The 21,508-nt window shown below is 34.7% G+C and overlaps 1 protein-coding gene across 2 annotated transcripts in view; it reads right to left on the bottom strand.

Annotated features, from left to right (window-relative positions):
- Positions 1-495: 495 nt before the first annotated feature.
- LOC138705060 (beta-glucuronidase) overlaps positions 496-21,508 on the bottom strand; it is an 84,360-nt gene continuing 63,347 nt past the window's right edge. For both annotated transcript variants that reach the window (XM_069833661.1, XM_069833653.1), the window contains exons 4-13: positions 17,386-17,552; positions 13,580-13,722; positions 11,936-12,147; positions 9,644-9,790; positions 6,422-6,594; positions 4,237-4,380; positions 3,803-3,887; positions 2,704-2,880; positions 901-1,039; positions 496-805 (exon numbers count right to left, since the gene is read on the bottom strand). In XM_069833661.1, the coding sequence (XP_069689762.1) occupies positions 645-805; positions 901-1,039; positions 2,704-2,880; positions 3,803-3,887; positions 4,237-4,380; positions 6,422-6,594; positions 9,644-9,790; positions 11,936-12,147; positions 13,580-13,722; positions 17,386-17,552 (1,548 nt within the window). In that variant the 3' untranslated portion in view covers positions 496-644. The remainder of the gene's footprint in view (positions 806-900; positions 1,040-2,703; positions 2,881-3,802; positions 3,888-4,236; positions 4,381-6,421; positions 6,595-9,643; positions 9,791-11,935; positions 12,148-13,579; positions 13,723-17,385; positions 17,553-21,508) is intronic.

Consider the following 21,508-nt stretch of genomic DNA (forward strand, 5'->3'; position numbering starts at 1 on the left):
GGTTAAGGCGCTTGCCTGCCGATCTGGAGTTGCACTCAGGCGTGGGTTCGATTCCCGCTTGAGCTGATTATCTGGTTGGATTTTTTTCCGAGGTTTTGCCAACCATAAGGCAATTGTCAGGTAATCTATGGCGAATCCTCAGCCTCAATTCACCAAATATCATAGAGTTATTCCCAACTCCATCGACGTTAAATAACCTCGTAGTTGATACAGCGTTGTTAAATAACTAAGTAAAAAATAATGGGTATTAATGGACAAAATATGTAGACAAAATATCAAAGGAAATAAACATTTTATATTAATGGGGATTTGTGGCCAAAATTAAATGAAAATACCTAAAAAAATGTCCGAATAACACAAAAGATGCTCTTATGGCAAAAGATGCAAAAAAATGCCGTAACAAATGTGTCTTAAAACACTCAGTTTATCACATAACATATAAATACTAAAGCGGCAATGTTTCTGGCTTACTAGAAAAAAGATGCAATTTCATCAAAATCCTAGCCCTACTGATTATCACTTGCAAGATAGGCTTCTTCTTTTCGAAACTATCTTGGTAATCACAGATTCTTGGTCGTACTGAATATCTCACACAGTATTTTTCATTCACATTCAGTGTTTCTAACAAGTGAAGAGTTATTGAGTTATTTTGAAGACACATAATGGTCAATGTTACTTGGCACTATTGCGTTGTCCAGTTCACTTGCTAATGCCCAGTAACGCCTTCTTATATGATGTGCTGAAGCTTTTGGTTGTCTGCTTCGTGTGAAGATACCTTTCTTGTTCCCGCCAACTCGCGTTATTGCTGTAGAATGAAACATTTAAGTATCAACATTCTTTTTATTTTACAGTTACGTTAAGAATATTCTAAGTAATTTATTGTATTTATAGGCTACTTACTCTGTGCTGTTTTGAAATCAGCAAAATTCCATATCATTTCTCCCACAAAGAATCCTTTCGCTCTAAGTCTATCAAATGCTTCGAAATGTTTGGACATAATTTCAACTTGATATTCCTCTGACCATACATAGTCAGGATACTGGAAAATTAAACACAAACTATTAAAATGTTAAGACAATAGGAATTGAGAAATCAGTATGTATGTGAAATGTTTGTCTTATTTTACAGTATTATTTGAAGCTTTACATTAATTATTACAGAAAAAAATTTACGAAAGGAAACATGAACTATTGTTCATAATTTTAAAGTACCGAACTTTTTTATTAAGTGTAAAAACACATATATATAATGTTCCAAAATCATATAAAATATATTTCGTAAGTTTGCTATCGGTTCTTATTTTGTTAAATTTTTCCTTGAGTAATAAAATATATTCGAATACAGTAATCTGTGTAGTCTTTTGTACATTAGCATTTCCAGTATTAAAAAAGTGGTTAGTAGTGAAATTAGGCCTGTAGTTAGATTAGGCAGACCATAACATGAGACATAAACAGGATGGAAAAGGGATGGGCTTTATTCTTAAAAAGAAGACATTAAAAATAGTTTGATAAAAGTCTTGAACTTACAATATCCTCAAGTGGGGTTACTATGGTCTCGAAAGTTACTATGGTCATAAACTGAAAAATAAATAATTGATTTAATGGGGATCTTACTCGTGTTAATTATGTAAGCATGTGCGGCTTACAGCTGTTTCAGTGTTATTCGACACCATCCTCAGAGCATACTAGATCTCAGCGCTATCTCAACTTCTCTGCCTGTTGTGTGGGTGCATTCGTGTGATGAAGAGTTGTGTCAAATAGTGTGTATGTTCTGAAATTGATCTATGTGTTGAGAATTTGACTGGGGTGTGTTTTAGTGTGTCTGTATATTTCATATTGTTCTAGTGTGTTGAGTTTTTGGTTTTTGGGTTGTATGTGTAGGATTTCCATGTCTGTATTTATGTTATTGTATGTGTGGTTAGCATTAGTTATGTGTTCGGCATATGAAATATACAGACACACTAAAACACACCCCAGTCAAATTCTCAACACACAGATCAATTTCAGAACACACACACTATTTGACACAACTCTTCATCACACGAACGCACCCACACAACAGGCAGCGAATTTGAGATAGCGCCAAGATCTAGTAGGCTCTGAGGATGGTGTTGAATAGCACCGAAACAGCTGTAAGCCGCACATGTTTACATAATTAACACGAGTAAGATCCCCATTTAATCAATTATTTATATTCAAGTGTTAAAAGTAGTGTACGAAAGATTCAACATGGATTCAAAAATAAGTTTCCTGACCAGATAAAAACAACAGTTTTATAAGTTTGTCGGAGTGTATATATTTTTTCACATTTATATGTCATTCACTGACTTTCTGATATGATTTGCTTAACATTTGGGGACTATTTTTATTTAACGGACTTATTTTAGTTTATCATGTTATCTAAAAGTTGGCTAAACTGTTCAATGCCATTATAAGGTTATCGTATCGGTGCCAATATGAACTATCATTGAATCTGCAGGAAATATCTGGGATTACAGATAAAAAATGCTGAATGTGTAGGGTGCAAAAGCTATTTTGTATGGCCTGCAATTCCGGATATTCCTGTAGTAAATAAAAATCAGTTATGGTGATTCATAAGAACTCTCTGTATATTAATATCTATGTAAGATGAATTCAAAAACTGTAATGGAAAGAATTTATTTTTAAGACACCATAATTAAATATTATAACTAAGTTGCATTACCAAGTGAAGTCCAGCCAGAGTATCCGCCCCATATTCCAGCATCATGATAGGTTTTTTGTACTTCTGATACCAAGCCCCTGCCTCTGCTATCACATTGTTACGAATTGTATCAGTCCTTCCTGTATTGCTGTACCAGCCATTATATCGGTTGAAGCCAATCACATCCAAATATTGACCCTTCAATAAAACAAAAGAATATTATATCACTGATTAACTGTTAAGTTATTTAACTTAATAAATAACGATTTCACTGTGTTAACATTTTAAATTTTCTTCGAAGCTGTTTGTGCTTCCTTAGACGTAATGGTAATGCTGAAATTCTCAGCAAGAGCAGAATTTACCTACAATCTTTATAAAATAAATTCTCACGTATTTAAAATTTACTGTTAATTAAAACTACAGTCAATTATTTAACATACAAAATTCTTCATTCTTGTATACACTCTTTTAATACATATAATCACTTATTAACTGTTAAGTTATTAAAATTAATTAAATCCGGTACAATAACATCATTATTATTTATTTATGCAAACAAAAATTTGTCGTTCAAGATTACATCTTATTCTGATACCAGTGCACTGATTGCTTTCGGTCTTCTAATCAATACTAACAGCTTTCTAAGGTGTGTTGTTGCTACAGCTGGTAAAAATGGAATGCATGAGAAGATGGTTTAGCCAGGGACACATTTTCTCGAGTTCCACAGTGTTTGTGTAGAACTTTTTTGTAATCAGCGACTTTTCCAAATATCATAAGGAAGGAAATGACGAACAGAGCTTTATTTTTTAAGAAAGAAACTTTCTTCATACAAAGAAAATAATTGTCTTTTTACACAGATTTAGTTGTACTTAAGTTAGTTCTTTGTATGTCTTTGAGAGAAGATAGAAGAAGCCAAAATCGTCCTGCATTCTTTTTCTTTAAATTAAACCTATGGTTAATGGAGACATATGCCCCTCTACCTTGCTGCCACTTAGTATGTTCTCACCTATAATATTGAAAAACTTGTTTATATTAGATTAACGAATGTTATACAACATGTAACGTCGAGATACTAAGGATTCCTAAGCATTGTGCCTGTTAGATTTTAATTCATACTGACTGTCCGATCTTCACCAGATCCTCTTGCTAGAGCCATAGTTATGGGTCGAGTGGAATCTAACCTTCTCACGTGCTCCACAATGGCCCTGCAAAACAAAAGGACGAGCAGTGAAAAATTAATTTTCTGCCGATGATATGAAGCTTATTTTTTCCCAGATTAAACAAAAAACAACATGCTATCACTAGAAGTTTTAATAGCAAGTTACTGTTTCAGAGAAGTAAATATAAAAAGTCATTGATAAGAAGAGGATATCTAATTAAATTCTTGAGTAAATTTGAACAGTGAACTTAAAGATAGCAGTAGTCAGTATTTTCTACTTTCACCAAATCCTCTTTGATGCATATTATAAATACACCACAGAAAATTATTAATAATATTTTCATTCAGTTACAGAGTTAATTGTTGAAAAAGAAAAAAAAAACTTTTTTCAGCACCTGAAATAAGAATCTGCATCTGGTAACTGTGTTCTGGCTTCATTAGCTATGGACCAAAATATTACACTAGGACGGTTCTTGTCTCGACGAATTAATTGTGTTAATGAATCCTTGTGTTTCTCAAGTAGAGAAGGAGAAAAGTTCCTGAAACATAAGTCATTGATATGACAATCATTAAAGACAAGTAATAATTGGCATAGAAGCATTTCAATTTAAGTATGTACAGCAACAAGCTATAAGACATAAAATTAATTAATTTTACTTAAGAAAAGGAGGGAACACAATATCGAAATGCACATTTTGTATACCGTATCGATTTTGAAAAGGCATTTGATAAAGTAAATAAGTCAGAACTGTGGCAAATACTTTCAATTAATTAGAGCCATTTGTAGTTTATATCAGAGCACCAAAATATGTACTGACAAGAGAAATGAGCCAGGGAAACAAATGGTAGAAATAAATGGAGAAGCGCGACAAGGGTGCTCATTATCACCTACTTTATTTAACATTTATCTTAACAATGCCATTGGAAAAGATATAAAATATGATATTAAAGTTAATGGTATAAACATGCGGATGTTGTCAAATTCAGAGAATCACCCCCAAATGGCTGCTCACAAATTACAAAATGTAACCGCGAAATATAATCTAAAAATATCAAGTACAAAGACAAAAACAGTGGTATTTAATTGGAACCCGACATAACGGCTTTCGTGAGATCTGTGGAACATCTATTCTTTTCTTCCCTGCACTTATTTTTCGTCACTAACATACCGTAGAAATGTATAGCAACAACGTCGTGTGCTTTACTTGTCACTTCATTTTATTTTTAATTTTTTAGTAGGTTATTTTACGACGCTTTATCAACATCTTAGGTTATTTAGCATCTGAATGAGATGAAGGCAACAATAATGCTGGTGAAATGAGTCCGGAGTCCAGCACCGAAAGTTACCCAGCATTTGCTCATATTGGGTTGAGGGAAAACCCTGGAAAAAACCTCAACCAGGTAACTTGCTCCGACCGGGAATCGAACCCAGGCCGCCTGGTTTCGCAGCCAGACGCACTAACTGTTACTCCACAGGTGTGGACCACTTCATTTTATCTGTAATGCGATGATAATATGATATCCGTAGGTATAGTAAAAAGACATGCACTATTAAAATAAAATTATGAAAAATGGCCATCCTTTTACTAGTCCGTAAATACGGGATTTTGAATGTCTTGGGAGGAGTCAATAAGGGACAAACTTTTACAGTCTCAAATATGGGACACCTGCCAACCCTAGTGATTATGGTAATAAACCATTTATTGTGAAGTATTATAAATATCTCTGTCCTAAGTCAAAACAATTAACCTTATATCACTGACAGATTTTCAGAACAACGCAGTTCTAAACCACTGAAGATTGCTGTCTGTATTGCATAGTTTGGCTGTAATATTTTGTGCATATTTGCTTAGATATTTCAGTATACTGCGTGTTCAATTCAAAGTGTGTCATGGCTCGCTTTATGCCGTCATGTGGCTAGCCGATGAGCCTAGAGAATTCAATTTTCCTACATTTCCGCAGAGTAGTATTACCTATGTGCTAGAGAAGTTGCCTAGCAAGTACGGCGTTCTTTCTGAAGAGTACTTACCGATACGTACCGTAATGCCGGTAGTGGCAGGAATGTGAACTGTTTGGAAACACGTACTGAGGGTGAGTTTTTTCTTACTGTCAGGATATGGGGAGAGGGTTAAGACGATTACTTACATACAGTATTTGTTGATATTAACTTCGACGGTCAACATGGACACGGAGCATTTGATTTGTGTTGTGGAATGTTGCTGTACACAACCGATGATAACAAATACCCTGGGTACGACTTGCCCGCGCAAAACACAGTCGAAAAAGGTTATGATAGCACACAGACCGTACAGGCCGCCATCTGTTGCTACGACGTTCAAGTTATACTGTACACATTCTCAAGTTTGATTGAACGCCTTGATTAATAGGCAACTTCTCTGACACTGAAACTTGCTTCAAATCGCTGACTCACCAATAGTGGCGTCATGACACACTTTCAAATGAACTCCCAGTATGTGTCTGCATACACATCCAGGCTCTTTTAATAATGTTACAATTACTAGTGTATGACAATATTTCACCATTTCTACCACGCTTCAAGTAACTGTACCATGCACTTACTCAGTATCTACACTGGGACATTCATCAATAATTATTATTCCTTCTCTGTCTGCGAAATCCATCAGCTCTTCTGCATATGGATAATGTGATGTGCGATAAGAGTTTGCTCCAGTCCACTTTATGAGATTGTTGTCTTTCACGATTAGAGTGTAATCCAGTCCTCTACCTCTCAACTGCAACATTTAAGACAATTCAAAGTAAACGTGGTTGGAAAGGGTTTCTTGATATTCTCAAATGCAACAATAAAAAATCAAATGAAAGAATCAAAGGTAAATGAAGGGCATCATTAATATAGGCTGACCAGATTTTTTATGGTCCAGCAGGGGACATCGGCAATTTCAAGAAAAACCGCAAATGCTTACCTAGTCACTCTCCGTTGAAATGTTAAAGAAAATACATGTAACAGTACATACAACTATAAAACTTTGGTCCACATCTGTGGAGAAATGGTCAGTGCGTCTGGCTGCGAAACCAGATGGCCGGGTTCGAATCCCGGTTGGGGCAAGTTACCTGGTTGAAGTTTTTTTTCGGGGTTTTCCCTCAACCCAATACGAGCAAATGCTGGGTAACTTTCGGTGCTGGACCCCGGACTCATTTCACCGTCATTATCACCTTCATCTCATTCAGATGCTAAATAACCAGAGATGTTGATGCAGCGTCATAAAATAACCCAATAAAATAAAAAATATAAAACTTTGCACACTAAATTTATAGAGTATATTAACGGTTTCAATTAATTTTTTCTTAAAATATTGAAAAATACCATACCACTTCTCACCTATTGGTTTGTCACAAAATTTCTCATTTTTTGAACTACTTACAAATGGACTCTGCGTAAGTTCTAACGATTCCACGCAACTCAAATGCTAAGATGACCAAAGATAACGATGCTTTCCCTGGTAGAGGGGAAGAGAAGGCCTGATGGCCTTATCTCTACCAGGTTAAATAAATAAATATAAATAATAACTGTTTTTCTCAAAGAGTGCAGAATATCTCATACTGTGCTCGCTGATTCTTCTGTCTGATACTGAGAAGCATTCAGAAATGTGCATGATTCGCAGCATTTCCCTCACAATCCTTAAATATTTATGTGTAAAATTTTATTGAAACAAAATCAAAGGTTCTGGGGACAAAACAAGAACATTTGCTCCCCGGGGACAGCAACTCAAAACTGGGGACGTCTGGTCAGCCTACATTAATATGCAATTTATAAAAAAAGTAAAAGGGCTCCTTATTGAAAACATAAGCAAATTCTTCTTAATGGACACAATAATACATGCAGTATAATTTTTAATGACACACTTAAATTATACCTTCAAAACTATATTTAAATCTTTTTAATTACACACAGAGATTTATGTCCAATTCAAGTAATTCGTAAAATGTAAATCCCTTAGAACTGTATAAATTACTTTAAACTATTTCTTTATCTGTCCTGGCTAATAAATGCATAAACATAGGCTTATTGACGAATTGTTTAAATTATTTACACCTTGTTCTGCTTAGCAGGATCGAAAAATAGATGCTCACCATTTAAAATCAGATGAAGATATTCTTGTAATTTACATCTGACAAGATAGAGGAACTGTCCAAGTTTATGCAATAAAGATTTAAAAACAACCATGCACCAGTAGCGGCCGGTGATCCAAATCCTCGGTGAGGCTAGATGCAACTAGTTTAAGTGCCTCCGATAGGAAATGTTTATTTATGATATTAATTATTATTGTTGTTATATTATTAATATCATTATTACTGTATTATTATTATTATTATTATTATTAGTCTATTATTATTACTACTAATGAAAAATAATAATTTCACTCACCAAATAAGCTGTTATGCTGCGAGTTTCAGTGATTGTTTCAGTGTGATGAAGCAAGCCATATTATGTGTTGAAATTCCCCTTTCTTTCTATCTTTTCTTTTTATTTTTTTCCTTTGACAGCAACGAACAAGGCCAACAGAGAAGTTTATTTTGCTCCACATTACGACTAACCATTTATGTTGCCCATACCAGGATGCAATAGAACTCTGCCTGCCAAAGAGCTGGAATGTTTGTTATTTATGGCCTATTTAGGAAGACAAGTTACCCTATTCCCACCCCACTTTACCCTTGAGGCCGGCCCATGGTTGAGAGGAGTGAAATCTGACCAGGCCAGATGAATTGTGCCTCAGTTACGACGTTTAAAGCACAACGTCAAAAGCCCGCGAAGACAAACGAAAATCCAGAAGCAGACCCGGCACGAGCAATCCTGGCCTCATGAACAAATTTTACTGCAAAACAGGTCTATATACATCACGAGCCAGACCCGGCACGAGCGATCCTGGCTTCAGGAACAAATTTTACTGCAAAACAGGTCTATCTACATCACAAAGTTTTCAAATGATTCTACAGCGATATATGCTTCATTCAAATAACTAATACATTACATAAAAATAAAATTTGATTTCAGTTTGCCTCAGTCAATCAGCCGCCACTGCCATGCACCAATGTTTAATGCAGAAACTAGTCTGGTGCCATTGAGTACTAGAGTATTTCGTCATTGGATCATTATTCTTCATCGAGGCGACAGTCATAGGGAATGTGTATCTGGACATGTTGCAGAATTTTTGTTGTTGACCAACTCCCACAGGATTGGCTTTTCAGCAACATAAAACTCCACCCCATTCCTATGACTTTCTGGATGCATATTTTTCTGATAGGTTGATCGGAAGAGAGGATCTTTCGCTGGCCACCTAGGTGCTGGTGGCACTGGTACTATCAATGAGCACTTTTGGAAAAGAACTGTTATAACTTCTGAACTTTTCTCGATCAAGAAATTTGTAGCTGCAGGATGCTCATTATAAGCGAATCTTTTCTTCATATGATAGATTATCACTCTACCAATATTCTTAACTTACCAAAATTCTTTGTTTCTTTCCGTAATTTGTTTCCTGACATCTCAAAAAGACTAAGATGTATGGAAAAAGAGAAGCTATATGTGAGCTGTGATGTCCATCTAACAACTCACACGAGTTATTTCTGTCACAAATAAATACCTTCATTGGGATTTCCTTAAATCTTCTGTTAGTTGTATGAGATACTGCGTACATATATTACTTATTCATGTTATGAATACCAGACTAATTAGAAAATTGTATGAAATACGCATTGTAAAATTTAATTGCTTTTAAATTAACTTAAAAAGAATGGCTAAGTAAAAAAGTATGACAAGAAACTTACATCCGAATCTTCATGTCGACCAAACCCTCTGAGATAAATGGGTCTGCCATTTATAAGGATACTTGTGTTGGTCCATTCCACTGTTCTAATTCCTACTGGAAGACGATATATATCTTCAATTCCCCATTGTGATGCTGATAATCTGACCTGAAAGTGTAAAGAATACGTGGCTTATACTTTTTCTGTTGGATTACTTCTTATACCGGTATAGATAACATTTTATTGAGCACTTTGGGTGACTCAACATTACCACCAAATGACTGCTACTACATTTATTACTAATATTGTCACTACTACAACTACCACCACCTCTGATAGAGGTTCTGGTTCTGATTGATATGTACATCTGTTATCAGGCAGTACATCTCACTTGACGATATGTATTACCTACATCTGAAATCTGATTAGTGTAATATGTTACCAGTGAGCGATATACCCCATTAACTCCTGGCTTAGTTGCCTCATGAATGATGCCTTATCTTGCTGCTAGCCCTCCTAATGCTACTAATCCTACTACTACCACTATCACTACTGCCACCACCCCTGCTGTTACTGCCATTACTATCAATGCTGCCACATCCATCAACACTATTACTACTACTGCTGCTGCTCCTATTGCTACTGATACATTTTAATAAAGAGTACACAAAAATGAACGGTTACATATATACAGTCAACTCCGGATATAGTGAACCTCTGCGGACTTGCATATTTCGTTCACTATATCCGAGATTCACTAAATTCGAAGTGTCTCTCCCCTAACCTTACATGACAGGAATGAATGAAATTGTGAACAAAAAATAAAATACTATATACAGTAATTAAAAGATTTAATTTTTGTGGAATGGATTACACTGTATTCTGTTACTCACAGTTGATTTACTTAAACTATGCTGTCGATCCACATCTGCTTGCGAAAGACCACGTTCAATGTCACTTATAATATTCGCCTTATCTTCCAAAGAAAACACTTTACGCTTTGACATTTTTATACAGTGCAATCACTGTTGGAACACTATAAACAGACTTATCAGGTAGAAATAACAAACACTGTCATGGTGTGACTCAGTACTCAGCCTTGGAATTTCCCGGGCCACTTAATGGAAACTGGGAGAAGATTGGTGGAGTTTGAAAGCCATTGGAATCTTATCTTCATTTATTCTTTGGACATAATGTCCGTCCCCTTTTAATAAAAGAAGGCAGTTTTATTTTCCATTGTTTTGATTCTATTTGTCATATTGGAAATGTTTCTGAGAAAAAAAAGGTAACCCTTTTACGGTGGACTGGAAATAACAGTAAGAGTAGTGTGCCTGAGAACAGAATGACAACCCATCGACGGTGGAGTGAGGCAAAGTCGTCATGCATTGTCTAGATTTACAGTACAGCTCATTGTCTAGGAATCACGAATCCTACCTTTGTCCTTTGTCTAAAGGAGTAAGAAACTTAGAATGTTGTTCTCAACATATTCTTTCAATTTCATACAAGGAGGTCTGACTTCAAATAAGAATTTGTCAGGATACAAGGTTCCCTTTAACCGAAGCGAGGGTTTACTATAAACGGAAATATTAATGTACTTTTTAATAATTAATTGATTAACTAGCGGACTTACTCGTGTTAATTAGGCCTATGTAAGATTTATGCGGCTTACAGCTGTTTCAGTGCTTCACGCACCATCCTCAGAGCCTACTAGATCTCGGCGTCATCTCGAACTTCTCTGCCTGTTATGTGGGTGTGTTTGATTGTTGAAAGGTGTTGAAGAGTGGAGTCAAATAGTGTGTGTGTGTACTGAAATTGATCTGTGTGTTGAGAATTTGATTGGGGTGTGTTTTAGTGTGTTTGTATATTTCGTATTGTTCTAGTGTGTTGAGTTTTTGGTTCTTGGGTTGTATGTGTAGGATTTCCATGTCCGCATTTATGTTATTGTATGTATGGTTAGCATTGGTTATGTGATCGGCGTATGTAACACACCCACATAACAGGCAGAGAAGTTCGAGATGACGCTGAGATTTAGTAGGCTCTGAGGATGGTGCGTGAAGCACTGAAACAGCTGTAAGCTGCACAAATGTTACATAATTAACACGAGTAAGTCCGCTAGTTAATCAATTAATTATATTCAAGTGTTAAAAGTAGTGTATGAAAGATTCAAAATGGATACTTTTTAATGTATGTGGATCGGGACCAATGATTTAAGTTCACTATAGCCGAATGTTCACCATAACCGAGTTCACTATATCCATAGTTGACTGTAGGTAAATATAGGTTTGTTGTCTACCTACTTGGTAGTATTCATACCTGCAGAGTATACATATAGCCAGGCTCTGGATCCATAAGGTAGGGCCACCAAAGTCTCGCCACAGGGACTTCGAGTTCTCCTTGCAGCCTCCCAGATCCTGCATCTCGTATCACATAGTTACCATCACGGTCCAGTAGATCAACAAAGCAGGAAGGCCCTTGACTTGTGGCCCGCAGGAGTCCTCCATAAGTTACGTTGTATTTAATGATGCCTAGGAATCATAAGTCGGTAATTTTGTCATTTTTACAAATATTTTCATGTATGACAATAGTGTTAAAATATTATATTCCAGCTAATTTCACCACTGCCACTGTCATTATAATCATTATTGCTACTGTTATTTTTGTCTAATGGCTAACAATTGATAATGAAGCCATTTGCCCTTCGAATTTTAGTCTTTCTCATAGATGGTTAAGTGATTGACATTTAGTGTGATGTTCTTGGGTTAGTTTCTTCTTTCATCCCTTTTAGCAAGCATTCTAATGACTGGGAAGTTACAAAAACTTTGTCTGACAGTCCTGGCCACCAATTAATATGAAAACTGCCATGGTTAGTTTTCTTTTTTGTCTATTACTCATTTCCTCCCATTTATTCTTTAGAGAGTTATCAATGTTATGTTTTTGTTCATAATCTGATAATTAAGTTAATCAATTTTCTTTTTGCTGAATGAAAAGGTGTATATTTTCCATAGATCTATACTTCTGTGTAAAAATATGTCTACCTGTTTGAGAATAAGGTTCGGTTCTTAGAAAAATATTTGGGGCTAAGAGGGATAAACTTATAGGAGAATGGAGAAAGTTACACAAGTAGAACTGCACATTTTGTATTCTTCACCTAACATAATTAGGAACATTAAATCCAGACGTTTGAGATGGGCAGGGCATGTGGCACGTATGGGCGAATCCAAAATGCTTACAGAGTGTTAGTTGGGAGGCCGGAGGGGAAAAGACCTTTGGGGAGGCCGAGACGTAGATGGGAGGATAATATTAAAATGGATTTGATGGACATGTAACCTAGATAAAATGAGTCTTGCAACAGTTGTGCAAGCTCCAAAAGTTGTCACTGAACTTGGTGCACGGCAAGTAAGACAGGCAATCTCAACTGAATGAGGATCAATGATAAACAGTCTGTATGGTAGTAAATGCAGATGGAAATGCTATACTACTGGTACCAGTTTCGTGCTTGATGTGTACTTTCAGTTGTTTTAAAGAAAAAAATAATGTATCCATAGCAGTGGTTTTACATGATATTTTTAAGCGTTAATTAGCTCTTTAACAGATGATTTGGACATTGTTAAAAAATGCCCCATATCTGTTCAATGGGGCAGTTTACAAGAGTTAGTTCGAACTTAATTTTTGCTTTACATATATGTAATTTCTGCAAAAATAAACTTTTTGAAGTATTTATTAAGCAATGTCTTATAATAGCCTACTGTGCCATTTGAAGTTAAAAAAAATTTATAATGGATGTGAATAAAAATATAAATAGAAAAACTGTTCAAATGTGCCCTCTCTTCCCCTACTTAGTCACCGAGTTATTTTCGCCTCTATAATTTATCATCAAAATATATACTGCTGCAGCAATGTTACATAACTTTAATGACAGTATGAAAAACTGCCAAGTTAGTGCCATAATGATCTTACCTGTGTCACCTCTAACATCTGTGTGAATTGAGATGTCATCTATATAAATACTAGGTGTCGTGTAAAGATACACTGGTCTATGGATGCCTGCATAGTTAAAGAAGTCAAATGTGTATGACTGTATAATCTTCGTTCCGTTGTCTCTGCACAAAAGAAAGTACACATAGTTATACCACAGTCTAGTATATACAGTCACGAAGCTCAATATGTAGTAAATATGCATCCATAGGTAGTTGCCAACCACTAGGATCGCTAATATCGCCTCATTACAGACAATGCGAAATACTGTAATACCGGCACAGTCTATTGTTCCTAACACCCTCACAACTCAAGCTTCGTGACTGTATACACTAGACTGTGGTTATACTAAAAGTAAATCACATATCCCTTATTTATTCATAATCTGAAGTTATTTCACTGTCTTTTGTCATTTTTACGTTTGGTATCGACAGCATTTTCCACGTAAGAGCTAACGAACTAAACTATTAAAAACTCTTCAAATAACTGATAGATAAATACTAGGATACGATCGTATCTATACCAATGGGTCAATAATAGAAAATAGTGTTGGATGTACATTTGTAATAAACCATGATCATGAAATCTTCCATAAACTTCCTGATATATGCTTACTATTCATCTGAGAACTGTTTGTAATCAAAGAAGCACTATTACACATTTGGCCATCACATCCCAGAAACCTCTACATTATCTTTATATTTGTATAATATACGGGATGTAAATGAATATTTTGTATAAGATTCTCAAGGGTTTTTACAGCACATCAAAATGAATAATTTTAAATAAGATATACTTGCCCAGAGACGCCTATTTATACTGACTATTACACTTTTACTACGTCATACTACTTTTGACCAATAATACGATACGAAAGGACATCTTTCAACCAATCATGGCTGCTTATTTCACAATTTTATCGTTTCCCTAGCATTTGTTTAATTTTATCGCTTCCCTAGCATTTGTTTGTTTTTATCACTACCCTAGCATTTGTTTCTTTAATTGCCAACATTTCAAACTGCACATTTTTTACAGTATTATAAAACATGTTTTGCGATCGTAATTTGTTTCCCGCATCAAAATGAATAATTTCAAATAAGATATACTTGCCCGGAGACGCCTATTTATACTGACTATTACACTTTTACTACGTCATACTACTTTTGACCAATAAAACAATACGAAAGGACGTCTTTCAACCAATCATGGCTGCTTATTGCACAATTTTATCGCTTCCCTAGCATTTGTTTAATTTTATCGCTACCCTAGCATTTGTTTGTTTTTATCACTACCCTAGCATTTGTTTCTTTGTTTGTCAACATTTCAAACTGCACATTTTTACGGTACTATAAAACATGTTTTACGATCGTAATTTGTTTCCCGCATAGATAATCGACTGAAAATGGCGGCTCCGTTTGGTGAAGATAACATTATTGAAATAGAATTTTAATAATACCTATAGAATTAATACCTATTTTATTGTATTAGACTACTTTTGAATAAACTATTCATTTACATCATGGTTTTAATTATAATTTATTATAGTGTATACATATGTCCGTATATGTTCACAAGCGCGAACTATGTAACAAATGTCTTCAAATGAGAGATAACACATTATTAAATGCACTTCTATTTTTATCTTTTTTTCAATCACATACTAACAAGTGAAATTCGCGTTTACAGTTGTGATTAAATGAAAGTTATCGTTAACTTATTGAAACTGAATGTCTTATAATGTAAATAGAGAAAAGTATCTAATTTTAAACTAAAAGGTTTCTTACGTGAATATTAAACATCTTAATTTGTTCACTGAATATGAAAATGTTGTTGCTGTTTAGTCAACTGTCCGTAGACAGATCTGAAACTCACAAGTGATACCAACCACTTAGGCAACTAAGCAAGGAGATAATGGGGTATGGTGGCCAGTTTCTTTTCCTCTCATATGAAAAATGATAGAAACATAATTACATAAGTAATCTTATGATACAACCTCTTCAGTCTATTGTTGGTCAGTTAGTCAGTTTTCGTTTAATAGATTGGTCGGTTGGTCAAAAAGAATGGAAGAGAGACAGTGACAGGGAAATATTTATATATTGTCAGTTGTACTTATTTTAATACAATGCATGAATTAGAAGTAAATTTATTTATTATAAATATTAAAAATTGGATTTAGTTTGATAAAATGCTTAAATCTAATAACAATAACCTATTGGCAGTCACCTTTCTTGTCAATCATTAACCAAATCAGATTATAAATAATTGATTAAATGGGGATCTTACTCGTGTTAATTATGTAAGCATGTGCGGCTTACAGCTGTTTCGGTGCTACTTGACACCATCCTCAGAGCCTACTAGATCTCGGCGCTATCTCAACTTCGCTGCCTGTTGTGTGGGTGCGTTCGTGTGATGAAGAGTTGTGTCAAATAGTGTGTGTGTTCTGAAATTGATCTGTGTGTTGAGAATTTGATTAGGGTGTATTTTAGTGTGTCTATATTTCATATTGTTCTAGTGTGTTGAGTTTTTGGGTTGTATGTGTAGAATTTCCATGTCTGTATTTATGTTATTGTATGTGTGGTTAGCATTAGTTATGTGTTCGGCATACATACATACAATAACCTAAATACAAACATGGAAATTGTACACATACAACCCAAAAACCAAAAACTCAACACACTAGAACAATATGAAATATACAGACACACTAAAACACACCCTAATCAAATTCTCAACACACAGATCAATTTCAGAACACACACACCAGTAGCGGCCGGTGATCGAAATCCTCGGTGAGGCCAGATGCAACTAGTTTAAGTGCTTCCGATAGGAAATGTTTGTTTATTATATTAATTATTATTGTTATTATATTATTAATATCATTATTACTGTATTATTATTAATACTATTATTAGTCTATTCTTATTACTATCAAGAAAAATAATAATTTCACTCACCAAATAAGCTGTTATGCTGTGAGTTTCAGTGATTGTTTCAGTGTGATGAAATAACCCATATTATGTGTTGAAATTCCTCTTTCTTTCTTTCTTTTCTTTTTACTTTTTTCCTTTGACAGCAACAAACAAGGCCAAGAGAAGTTTATTTTGCCTCACATTATCACATAACCATTTATGTTGCCCATACCAGGATGCAATAGAAACTCGCGTTTTAAGGTTATCTGTCAGAAAAATTATCAGCGATGTCGTAGGTAGTCTCTCTCTTTATTTAAAACTTCCTTTCTTTCAGTATTATTTCTTCTCGAAAAAGGACATTCTAACAATTAATTAACTTCTCCAGCATTATTTCTCTCATTTGTTACTGTTTACATTTTCCCAAAATACATAACAACATTGGCCCAGATTTACTACTGTACTACGAAGTATATACATCAAAGTTTTCAAATGCTTCTACAGCGATATATGCTTCATTCAAACAACTAATATATTATATAAAAACACAAAATTTGATTTCAGTTAAGCCAAGTGACTGAGGCCCGGCCTCACTTGCCTCAGTCAATCAGCCGCCACTGACACACACTATTTGACGCAACTCTTCATCACACGAACGCACCCACACAACAGGCAGTGAAGTTGAGATAGCACCGAGATCTAGTAGGCTCTGAGGATGGTGTCAAGAAGCACCGAAACAGCTGTAAGCTGCACATGCTTACATAATTAACACGAGTAAGATTGCCATTTAATCAGTTATTTATATTCAAGTGTTAAAAGTAGTGTAAGAAAGATTCAACATGGATTATCAAATCAGATTGTTTTGTATTTGCTAATTCTTACGTTAGCATTTCTGAGACGTGTCCCTGGGGTACTGAGGTCTGGAGCAGGATGTTGTCCACAGCGACTGTGATTCGATTCTTTGCTCCAAATTTGACGACAGAGGTGACATCAGCTTGGAAAGGCAAGTGACCAATCTCATGACTCATCACCAGATGCCCGTTCACCCACTGTCAATCAGGAAGGAAAGCAATTATTACCGGTACTATTATAATAGTTGAAAAAGTTCTAGAAGAACTTTACTCAAGTAGGTCCTACTGCTTCACGATCTGTATTTACGTGTATTAATTTACTTCATAATTTTTGTAGTACCGGTAGTAACACATTTCAGTTATATTCACTAGTAGGATAGCAACAGAGATCGTATAGGTAAGTTTCTGTCAGATGCGTTTCCAATTCACTATGGGCTAAAGCAAGGAGATGCACTATTACCCTTACTTTTTAACTTTGCTCTAGAGTATGCCATTAGGAAAGTCCAGGATAACAGACAGGGTTTGGAATTGAACGGGTTACATCAGCTGCTTGTCTATGCGGATGACCTGAATATGTTAGGAGAAAATTTACAAACGATTAGGGAAAACACGGGAATTTTACTGGAAGCAAGTAAAGAGATAGGCTTGGAAGTAAATCCCGAAAAGACAAAGTATATGATTATGTCTCGTGAAGAGAATATTATACGAAATGGAAATATAAAAATTGGAAATTTATCTTTTGAAGAGGTGGAGAAGTTCAAATACCCGGGTGCAACGGTAACAAATATAAATGATACTCGGGAGGAAATTAAACACAGAATAAATATGGGAAATGTCTGTTATTATTCGGTTGAGAAACTTTTATCATCCAGTCTGCTGTCGAAAAATCTGAAAGTTAGAATTTATAAAACAGTTATATTACCGGTTGTTCTGTATGGTTGTGAAACATGGACTCTCACTTTGAGAGAGGAACAGAGATTAAGGGTGTTTGAGAATAAGGTGCTTAGGAAAATATTTGGGACTAAGAGGGATGAAGTTACAGGAGAATGGAGAAAGTTACACAACACAGAACTGCACGCATTGTATTCTTCACCTGACATAATTAGGAACATTAAATCCAGACGTTTGAGATGGGCAGGGCATGTAGCACGTATGGGCGAATCCAGAAATGCATATAGAGTGTTAGTTGGGAGGCCGGAGGGAAAAAGACCTTTAGGGAGGCCGAGACGTAGATGGGAAGATAATATTAAAATGGATTTGAGGGAGGTGGGATATGATGATAGAGAATCTTGCTCAGGATAGGGAGCAATGGTGGGCTTATGTGAGGGCGGCAATGAACCTCCGGGTTCTTTAAAAGCCAGTAAGTAAGTAAGTAAGTAAGTAGGATAAATTTAACGTGCTTTGTTTTTTATGTATATTTTATACATGCAGAATCAAGAGCTCTTATTCAAACGGTTTTCAAATTCAGAGCTAAAAACCAGCTATCAAAAATAAGAATTGCATACTAATAAATATCGTCAGCATACAAGCGAAACTCGCTAAGTCCAGAATCATAGTTATGAGATAATTGAAGTTAAAGATGTTGTCATATTTATTTACTAGATATCTTTCGTTAGAGGCAAGATAGAAACCTGAATTTTTTAAAAATATTTATTTACATCTTCTGAATTGACTCACCTACTAAAAACAGGTATTTTACATTATTATTTTGTTGGTATTAATTGTTTTATGAAAAAATGGCATGGACTAGTTGCTATCTCCTGTCTTCATGGACTAAGTTTATTTCACCAGTAACAAAATATTTCAGGACAATATTTTTAAGCAGGAGATATACAGGACATTACCACTAAGTCCAATAATGGATTTCTCCTGTCAAACGTTTTGTGAGTTGTTTTAGTTAGTGAAAATGAACAATCCTCGATAGCCCGTTTATTTATTATTTTAGGACTAAATGGATTTCACCAATCGATAGAGCAGAAGAAATTCCATAAAGTGGTATAAATAACTCAAAATCACCAAAATTGGACTTAGTGAGTTTCGCTTGTATGCCGACGATATATACTTATGGTGAACCGCAAGTAATGTCATTAATTTCAGAGAGTTATTCTTTGAGATATTTCAAACAAAAAAGTTCAATACAAATTTCCTCATTTTTGCTTCCTTTTTGACATAAAAGTTATTTTATATGAAACATTTCTTAGCATGTTTTAGGAAAGCCATTGATTTAATTCCCAATATGCTCATTAAATGTAAGAGAGCAGGTTATTATGATAATAAGTGATTGAAAGAATTTTAGTTTTGTCCTTTACATGTGCTGAAATTTGATCCGAAAAAATGTAACATTTTAAAATTCCATTTCACAACAAAAAGTTGAAGTGAATGAAAATAAAACAAGTCATTTCATTTCACAGTGTTATTCCAAGCTCGTCAACTTCCATACAAGCCAAGGGTCTTTCATTTACAGAATATTACGAAACTGTTGTATATAAATTAATTGCGATTTTATATGTAGGTCACTACATTCGTTCTAAATGAACAAGTAGAAAAGAATGTAAGCTACGAGTTGTAATTGTATTCGGTTCATTTAATTCTCTGACCTCCAAACTTAAGTTAAACTCTTATGTGACATTTTCGTAACAAAAATGTTGCTTTCCGTTGCTGGGGAAATTTAGAGTTTGGCGACTGATAATTTTGTCTTTTGTATCAAGCTTACATAACAGTCTACTATATACAGTCGCGAAGCTCAATATGTAGTAAAAATGCAAACATGGGTAGTTGCCCACCACTAGGATCGCTACTATCGCCTCATCATCGCAGATCTCTCTCCTAGCAGACGACAAAATATGTTACACTTTCGTTGTCGTGTTCTTTTGAAAAAATTAACACCTTCCTTCCATTATTGAAATATTAAATGCATAAAGTTAATTTATTATTTTAATGAAGTATATTAAATTCCACCATAAACTCGAAGATACATGCAATAAATAGGTTAATATTATTTTTGTTTGTGCAACACGAACTGAAATTTACTAAAATCCCTGCACTCATTCAAGATTATAGCGATAATTAACTATGAAACCAATAAATATTAATTTGCATTTCCCTTTACAACAATAATAATGAAAATATTAATTAATGGAGTAACGTAAGTGTACCGGTACTTGTAGTGTAGGCTTACGTAGATAATAAAGTGGGATGAGGTTAAGCAATAATAATCACACCAGAATTGGAAATAAAACGTGATCAATAAATTTTATTGTAACACACTTTTTGTACGTCTCTAGTAAAGCAACAAATAAAAATAACAACAAAATTAACAGCTATAATTAAAAACATATCCTTTGAAAAAGAAAAGTAGGCCTAAGCAATAATAATCCCACCAGAATTGAAAATAAAACGTGATCAATAAATTTCATTAAAACAAACTTAATTTTTCTACGTCTCTAGTAAAATATTATTATTCCAATTATTATATTTTAGCCCTTAACATTTTCATTACAACCAATAACGAACATTTCACAAGCATCAATGTGAAATATGCAACGAGCTAGCACTCGATGGAAATACGACACAGTCCAAAGTCGACCGTGGACAGTCTATTGTTTCTAGTTGCTAACCGCTTGGAGCGCTTTATCACGAGATTTGCAGAAAATCACCTCAAGCTTCGCGACTGTATATAGTAGACTGTGCTTACATCTGAAGTACTTTCCAAACGTCACTGTCCACCGCCTGCTGCATGACCGCCGCCGCCATTCTTTATAGCGAGGAGCAATTGATAAATTTTACGCAACTTAAGGGATTAAGTACAGCTTACAGTAGTAAAATTTTGGAAATATTCAACATTTTTTTCCTCCATTACTGTATCTTGTACAATAATGAAAATTAGTATGTGTAGATTGCCTGATAAAAAATAAATTCATTGTAAAAATGGTCAAATATCAGTATTTTCTATTACACAAAATAAAAAAAAAATATTTATTAAAGAATGTAGTTGAAAGAGCATGATATTGTAAACATGAGTTTCAGCAATAAAATAAAAGAGAGAGAACATGAAAAAGTTAATAAGTTTTTTAGTTATGAGAGAAACGTTTCATCACTGCACAATGAACTGCCAACATTTTGAATTTTGAAAAAAAAAAAAAAAAAAAAATATA

This window comes from Periplaneta americana, chromosome 1, assembly GCF_040183065.1.
Source record: "Periplaneta americana isolate PAMFEO1 chromosome 1, P.americana_PAMFEO1_priV1, whole genome shotgun sequence".
NCBI classification, from domain to species: domain Eukaryota; kingdom Metazoa; phylum Arthropoda; class Insecta; order Blattodea; family Blattidae; genus Periplaneta; species Periplaneta americana.